Source organism: Oryzias melastigma, linkage group LG20 (assembly GCF_002922805.2).
Source record: "Oryzias melastigma strain HK-1 linkage group LG20, ASM292280v2, whole genome shotgun sequence".
Taxonomy (NCBI): Eukaryota; Metazoa; Chordata; class Actinopteri; order Beloniformes; family Adrianichthyidae; genus Oryzias; species Oryzias melastigma.
The window spans coordinates 4,862,642-4,871,181 of NC_050531.1; the positions used below are offsets into that span (position 1 = coordinate 4,862,642).

An 8,540-nucleotide genomic window follows, 5' to 3' on the forward strand; every position below is an offset into this window, starting at 1 on the left:
GTAAATAAGAAGATGCTTTTAATAGCGCACTTGGTTAAATAAACATTAAAAAAAAATTAAAAAGAAGATTATTGCCTTCCTTTAAGCTATTTTGTGGTTCATTTGCTCTCCTACCTCCATACTTTTCTGTTAATAAAAGAGTCAAAATTTTAAATTTAACCCCCAAAAAGGTTTTAAGAACAATATATATATGAGTGAAAAATAGCAGAATTGAATGAATTAAACACGTTGTTGGACTTGATTCTCATGTATGCGGGACAGTTTCTCTAATGGAGTCTCAGAGCTCAGATTTTCTACTCCTACTCACTTGTACGAGCTGCTCCTGGGTGTCGAACTCTCGACAGCAGTTCTCCCAGTGGCAGTTGGTCTCATAAACCACCTCCGGCTCCTGCTTGCTCTCGTCCTTGTCTCCTTCCTCCTTCACCAGCGTCATCCCCTCAGGATGGTCCTGAAAACACCACAGTCAAAGCCGCAGAAACGCACAGACGTTAAGCAAGACGTCTCTGGATGTAGGTTTACAAAAGAGTACTAAAGAAAAGATTAAAGTTGTAAATGTATGAGAACAAATAGTAACTACAGATCAATAAATCTTGTAAATAAACAAGTTTCTTCTCGTAAATTTACGAGATTTGATCGTATTTTGTTAATTTAGCTCTATTTATGTTTTTTTTTCATTGAGCTGTCCACTTATAATATTGTCTTCTTTCACGATAGACCAGATCTACGTGATGCTTCTATCTGAACAGGCCCAGTTTCTAGCATATATTTTATGTTCTTATGCTAATAATAATTTGATTTAAGCCACTAAAAGGAATTTATTTGTTTTTGAAACCTTTCCAGAAATTAAGGTTACTGAAAAGCAAAGTCAAAAAAGACAACGTTGGTGTTTTTTCTGGTTAATTTAAAGTAATAGATTTATAACTTAAAAAAAACGCCTAAATTAATAAGAAAAACATTGACTTTTACAGACTTTTAAAGTTTTAAATATGCAACTCTATTCTAATAATTTAACAGATTTAACGTTTTTCAAATAAATTTACAAATTTAAAGTTGTGATTCATTTTTTTGTTTGTTTTAAGTTGGCTCAAATATTCTGTTATAGTTGGTTTGATCTGGTTTGATGGGGTCAAATTGGGACTAAAAGTTTTGAAAACTGTCGTTGAAACTCTTATTTACTTAGAGTCTGTTTTAGTTTTGATTTATTTTTGAGTTTCAACACCAGTTTTTTAGCTTTCAATTTTCAGTTTTAGACTTTTGGCCCTCATTTGGCTCCGTAGTTTCCTGTTGCTCGGTTAGCCCAGACGGTTTTCACAGTCACTCTGCTGATTTTTATCTTCCTCGTGTCGTCTCAAAGACTCAGGATTGTAAACTGGAAAATTGTTTATTCCTTCTGGGATTAAAGATGGAAGCTCAGACGGTCACACATCCCAAAATGCAACAGTGCTGCAACCTAAATGTAAGTTTTTCAGCAAATAATTTAAGAAAAAGTTAAAATTTTACAGCAAATTTTACTCTAAAAGTGGACATCGGTCAATGGCACATTTCGAGGTTGCATGGTGGCAGTCGAGTGAACGCCCGACACGATGGTGGCATCAGGAACTGCCGGTCAGGAATTGCAAATGTCCATATCAGCCCCCCGAGAATATATAAAAATTGAGCCATTCTGCCGGCGTATACATTCATGACCCCCCCCACCTGTCCGCTCACCGCGCCCGGGCTCGGCAGCTCCTCCTCGGGTTTCAGTTTGGACCTCTTGTGGTGCATGGGGTCGCCGGTGCTGCTGACGGCGGACTCGCTGGTGGGTTTGGCCTGCAGACAGAGCGTCGGCGTCACTTGGAGCTCGGACGAATAGTTTTATGAAACATGCGTGCGGCGCTTAAGGCCGCGCTCCAACTTTGACTCAATCAACCAAACAAAAAAACTTAACTGACCGGATGAGAAAACGTTTCCATTCAGTGTTTCGCATTAGCGACTCTAATCACTAAAACAAACCAACCAATTCAACCAATGGATGACCTGAATCTGACTTTAATGCATCCTTTAGGGAGGGGGGCGGGGCTTTTTTATTTATTTTTTTTTTTTTGCATTGCAGGAATAAAGAAATTAATTGTGTTGAGATTTGCACAGCAGTCATCCAACATGTCGCTGTTATCTCACATTCATCTGCAAGCCCCGAAGCAATATTCTGTTTATTCAGGGAAAGGAAAAGGCAATTTTGTCGTGCCCAATTAGAATGAGGCCTTCGCTGTGATAAGGCGGAGGATTGGTGGAAAAGGCAAATTCCTTCTTCAGATGGGAGTCTGTTAGAGTTGAGAGGAAAAGGCCCTTCGGATCCATCCATCCACGTCAATATTCCCTCTCTGTATCTTTGTTCTCTCTATAGTGATTAATGGCGTCAGCGGTGGGATTCTATGCTAACAAGCCCCTGGTTGTTTGCTGCCGCGTGTTCAGAGCCGCGCTGAACGCCGGAGACACAAGTCGGAGGAAAGTCCCAGGAGAGGAGCGTGCGGAAGGGGGGGTCCTGCCTTCACCGCCGCTGCTTTTTCCTCACAGGCGGCTGGCGTGCTATCCATTACACGTGATGATGAATCGCCGCGGTGCGGGCCGCCGCTCTCACCTGTGCGGACTCGTTGGAGATGGCTGAGCGCTCGCTGGCGTTGAGCCCGGATGGGGGGATGCCTGGCACGGGTCGCTGGCTGGCAAAGGCCGGGGTCGGGTGCACCAGGGGGGGGCTGTGACCGAAGGCGGAGCTCACGATGCTCGGCTGCCGGCCAATTACGTGCTGGTGCACGTGCAGAGCCACCGGGGTCGGAGGGTAGGCGAAGCTCAGCGCCGGGCTGAAGAGAACGGGAAATGTTAACAGAGACGACAAGAAAACACAACTTCATTACAAACTCATGCGTGGAACGATAAATGGATTGTTCTGGATAGCGGCTCTTCCCTGAGGACAATCTGACAGTAGTCGGTGTGGTAATATGGAACCACAGGACTCAATTTTCACTTTGTTAACAGTGTGTCTTCTCTCCACAGATAAATAACCACACGGATCTTTCAGCTTCGCAAATGACGCTGAATTCCACCACAGCCTCCACTGCCTTTTAAAGGGCCTATATCATGCTTTAGTCGTTCAGAGTAAACTAAATCCATAAACATGATCATATATTACGTTTGGCACACGAAAGAACTCACTATTTATGAAATATGGGTTATATTTGAGTTTTTTCTTTCTCGGAAGTTGGACGCCTCAATCTCTGAGGCTCCGCCTTTAACTGCTTGTGGGTGACGCCCATTTTATGACATCATCCTAGAGCCGACCTCGGCAGCACGTCTGCGTTTCTCCCACAAAAAACGAACATTTGAAGTTGATAGCTGAAAATGAAAAAATGAATAGCTAAAAATGCTCAAGTTGATAGCCAGCTGAAATATTAGCTAAATGCCAAATTAGCCTACAAAACGAAAAAAAAAATAATTTAGGTCAGCCAAAACAGCTAGCATGTAGCTGAAAAAATAGCCAAAAATTCAAAATAGCGTAAAAAGTGAAAAAAGACAATATTAGCCAAAACAGCTAGCGCTTAAATATTAGCCTCTCCAAAACAGCCTAATTTTTTTCAAAGCCTAAATTAGCCAAAACAGCTAGCATGTAAATATTAACAAAAACAGCCTAAAATTATTTAAAAAGCCTACATTAGCCAAAAGAGGTAACATGTTGCTGAGATATTAGCTAAACTCAAAAATAGCAAAAAAGGAAGCCTAAATTAGCCAAAACAGCTGGCATGTAGCTGAAATATTAGCTAAACTCCAAAATAGCCAAAAAAGAAACCTGCATTAACAAAAACAGCTAGCATGTAACTGAAATATTAGCTAAATTCTAAAATAGCCTAAAAAAGCCTAAATTAGCCAAAACTGCTAGCGTGTAGCTAAAGAAATAGCTAAACTTCAAAATAGCCTAAAAAAAAAAAAAAAATCTAATTTAGCCAAAACAGCTAGCGTGTTAATATTAGCCAACTCCAAAAATAGCCCAAAAAGAATCTTAAATTAGCTAAAACAGCTAGCATGTAACTGAAATATTAGCTCAACTCCAAAATGGCCAAAAAAGTCCAAAAAGCTAGCAGAATGCCAATTTTTAAAACTTGAAAACTGTATTTTTTTTAGCATAATTATAAAAAATAAAAATGCAGGAAAATTATTTCAGAATAAATCAACTTAAATCTTAAATAATTTCAATATTTTACTCTTCACAAAAATATATGTTGTCAAATTTATTTAGAAATAAGCGCAAGATAACATTGGGTTGTTAATAAAATAAAATGATCTGGAGGGCCGGATCCGGCCCCCGGGCCTTGACTTTGACACATGTGATCTAGTCACTAGTTTGGTACAAGTTCCGGCCCCTTAGTGACCGCGAGGGGTTTGCATGTGATACATTAGTGTCTGTATATGTCCACACTCTGTCTAAAATCCTCATTTTCTCTTCCGTATTCACTACAACCCCATGTACCAGAACATTTTGGAGGAACGGGTTACCAAGCGGTCTACCACCCCACGTAACCACTTTTCACCTGTACCCACCCATAAGGGCAGCTGTTACTAAGGCGTTCCTCTGGATCACCACAACCCCAGAAGTCTCTGGGCTCCGAGTATTCGCCGGTGATCCAGCGGCCTCCATTCATCCTGACAGCAAGCGCTCGCCGCGACCCATATGTCTGCTGATCTTATTACGAGCCGAGTGGAAATCGATGGGCCGAGACCCATCCGCTTGTCATATCACTCATCAGTCTGTTGGCTTTGGCTATTCGGGTCTTGTCACTTGGACAGTGGCGAAGTGTTCAGCGTGATTGATCAAGCTCTTTCTTACAGATTGCTGATCAATGGCTGTGGGTGGGGCGATGGATCTTTCCCTCTTCTCTTCTCTTTTCTTTGTTTTTTTTTCTTCCAGCTTCGCTTGCATCAGGTACGGGAGCGTGATCTACGGCGTTTCTACATCCGATGACTGACACAAACCGCCAGGGAGGCCGGCTGACAGGGAGATCCACAGCGTTTGATGTGGACTGACACACATGCGCTCATCTGCGCCACACACTCGTCTTTCCTGAAGGAAGGAGTCTCATTTCTAATCATCGAAAACTTCCTTTTTGTATTAAAAAATATAACTTTATATCGTATGATAATGTTGGAAACAAGGGTTGTCTCAAAAAGGATAAAATCATTTCTCCTACAAATCCCATAATGCTACAGTCTTAAGCCTTAAGGCCAAACTCCAATAAAAATAGTGTTTTTAAAATGTTTTGATGCATTTTTTTTATTATATTGAAAGAAATATGAATTTCTGAATATTTGATTAATCAAATTGTTGATAATCAGAAGTAGACGAAAAAATAATTGTTGAAAAAGATCATATGTGTGACGTAGAAAATACGTTGGGCGGGGCTAAAGCTCCACAACTCCTCCCGCTCTGCAGAAACTATGTCCTAAAAAACTAGTTTGTTTTTATTAATCCTAATAAAAAAAAGTTCTTAAACAATAGATCAAGAGATGATCCGAGTGGATCTTTAACTTACAGATTAAAATCAATAAAAAAAGCAGGTGTAATTCAGTAAGCAGCCATACAGTCTGTGTAAAATGGTCCAGTTTAATTAATAGAATATTTTTCTTTTTGCTTTTGTGGTTACATTTTCTGTACATGTCGACTGTATTGGGTTGAATTTTTATTTTTTATAAAAAACAACTTTAAAAAAAATGATGTCCAACTGTGCACAAACTGGTTCAAAGCCTTTAAATTCGCCACATACTCATTGAAACATCACGTCAATGATAAAAAAACACATTTTTAGAGGGTTCCTGATCCAGGCCTTGAGGCCCACACTGTCTTACTCTGTTTTTTAAAAATACCTGCCCCCAAAACACAGATTAGAGGAGTAAAACTGACAAAACAGACGTTAACTAAGACACTTTTTGGCAAGGGAAAAGTCAGAACTTGTGACCGTAGCATTAAAATTACTGATAAATATTTTTATTTCCACTTAAATTGAGATGAAACTGGATTCAAACTTAACATTCTTATAGTGTTTAATCTTTTTTTTCTTTTTCCTTTTAAAAACTAAAGTTGTGGTGTTGCCCCTGATCTGGGGTTTCACACCCAGCAGGCTATGGGGTTGTTGAGGGTGTGGCCTAATTGCTCTGTATATATATATATATGTATATGATGATAAGTCTCCTTCTCTTTATTGCCACAAAGTAAACCAAACCTCGCGGTTCTGAAGAAATCCTGTTTTATTTAAATGATAAATCATGAGTAACCTCCCCCTAAACCTGAATATCTCCCAAAAACTGCATTCTACTGAATGAGGACATTTCAGTGATGCCTAATATGAAGAACTGGATTCTGGGAATTGTTGTTTTTGGTGGATTTCACCTTTTTTTTTTTTTTTTTGGTAGCTTGGAGGATATAAAGTTAAAGCCCCATTAGTTGTCACGTGTGTAAAATTTGTTCTCTGCATTTGACCCATCCCCTGTGGGAGTGGTGTGCTGCAGACACAGCCACGCTCAGTGGTTTAACCCCCCGATCCAACCCCTTAATGTTGGGCAGGGGGGGCACTGTGTTCCATTTTTAGAGTCTTTGGTATGACTCAGCTGGGATTTGAACTCTTCCAGTCTCAGGGCGGACACTCTTCCACAAGGCCACTGAGATGGCAACTTCAGGCCTCGAGGTCCGCAGTGTGCATGATTTCTAGATATCTAAGCCCTACTCACGCCTGATTACCTGGTCCAGGTGTGCCAATTAGAGCTACCAGAGTAGAGTATGGCGGAAAACATGGAGGAATACGGCCCTCGAGGCCTGGAAAACACGGAGGAATACGGCCCTCGAGGCCTGGAGCTGCCCCTCCCTGATACAGATAAATAGTTACTGGTCACCTGATGGCGCCGGCAGACAGGTGACCGTAGGAGCCGCTGGTGGAGGAGCTGGAGCGCGAGTTGTTGAGCAGCGTGTTGACGATGGCGGTGGGCGAGTTGCGGATCATCTGCAGGTCGAAGCTGTGATCGGAGAGCGGCGAGATGGGCAGGGGCCGCTTCCGGTTGGGTCGGCCGGTGAGCCTGGGACTCGAGAAGCGGGAATCTTCGGAACAAGGACAGAGGAAAGGCAGAAGTTAAGTTTGAAACTTTCTTGGATCTTCATCCACGTTTGAACCCAAACTAACCCAACAGATGACACGTTTGTCAATCATCAGACAAAAGCCTCGTCTGAGTGACTGTTCAGCTGTCACTTGATGCACTGCTTACATTTCATCCGTGAGAAAACATGCCTTTATGTTGGAGAAATGCTCTGACTGTGTATGGAAATATTCAATCAAGTCCAATTTGACTATTCAAACGCAGTCAGTGTTGACTGGAAATACGGAAAAAAGGGGTTTTGAAAAGGTAAAAGGCGGAAAACAGCGCAACTATTCTTTCTGCGCACACAATGAGCCGCGGCGTGAGATTAAAACACGAGTTTTGTTGTCTTTTCACATCGAGATGTCACAAACAAGAGAGGAAATCGAGGGAGGGGGGGAAGAAGGCACCGAGGGGATGTCGGGCTTTGTGCGTGAACTGACACAATGACTTTGTGACTCAAGACTTAGAAATCAAATGTTTTTTTTTTTTTTTTTTTTTTCCAAAAGGCAAACAAAACCAGCCCCGATAACCCTCTCCTCCCCCCTTAATCCATCCATCTCCCAAAACGAAAATGCTCCGTCTCTCGTTTGACACATCCAGCGATTACAGAGCGCTCCATTCACATGGTAATCACTGTGTGTTTGTGTGTTTGTGTGTGTGTTTGTATCACAGCTGCTGTGATGTTCTGGCGTATGAAGGCCTGAGCAGCAAGAAGCTCCAAAAAGAGCGACACTGTCACTGAATTTGTAACGTTTTGTGACTAAAAGAAGGAGCTACGCCTCACACCTTTGATTTTGCACAAATTTAAAGATTATTTTTTTATCTATTTTTAACATTTTTTTTTAAATATGATTAATCAGTTTTAAGCCAAAATCAAAAAAACTTTTCTAGGACATAGTTTCTGCAGGGTGGCAGGAGTTCATTAGAAATTTGCCTTTGAGTTGTGGGCGGGACTTTTGGAACAGAAAAGCTTTTCACAAATGAGATCTTTTTCCAACAAATTTTTTTGATCCGCTCCGGATTCACGGCGATTTGAATAAAGAAATACTCAAAAATGAGATTTTAAGCTTATTTCTTTAGGCCAGAATCAATCTGTAGCCGGAAGAGGAAATCGTAACTTCCGCCGGTTGCGTAAGCGGAAATTTCCGAAACTTTAGGAAAACTTCTCAAAATGATATTTTAAAACCTTTTCAGAACTATAAGTTTTTATCTGGTAAGGTGCTTTATAAATAAAGATTTTTTTTTTTGTTTTTGTGACAATCTTTTGCAAAAAAGTGTTGATAAAAAAGGAGAAGTAACTGGAAAAAGAGTCAAAAGCTTAAAACTAAAAATTTTTATGTCCGGCTCCGGCAGGGGGAGGGACTTCTGGCTATTCATTTTCCTCTATC

At 41.0% G+C, this 8,540-nt stretch overlaps 1 protein-coding gene across 4 annotated transcripts in view; it reads right to left on the reverse strand.

Annotated features, from left to right (window-relative positions):
• Window positions 1–8,540, reverse strand: part of gli3 (GLI family zinc finger 3) — a 156,493-nt gene that overhangs the window by 22,036 nt on the left and 125,917 nt on the right. For 3 of the 4 annotated variants that reach the window (XM_024280157.2, XM_024280155.2, XM_024280156.2), the window contains 4 exons: window positions 6,913–7,114; window positions 2,618–2,837; window positions 1,696–1,809; window positions 308–448 (listed from right to left, as the gene is read on the reverse strand). In XM_024280157.2, the coding sequence (XP_024135925.1) occupies window positions 308–448; window positions 1,696–1,809; window positions 2,618–2,837; window positions 6,913–7,114 (677 nt within the window). The remainder of the gene's footprint in view (window positions 1–307; window positions 449–1,695; window positions 1,810–2,617; window positions 2,838–6,912; window positions 7,115–8,540) is intronic. The other variant, XM_024280158.2, reaches the window with a different exon arrangement.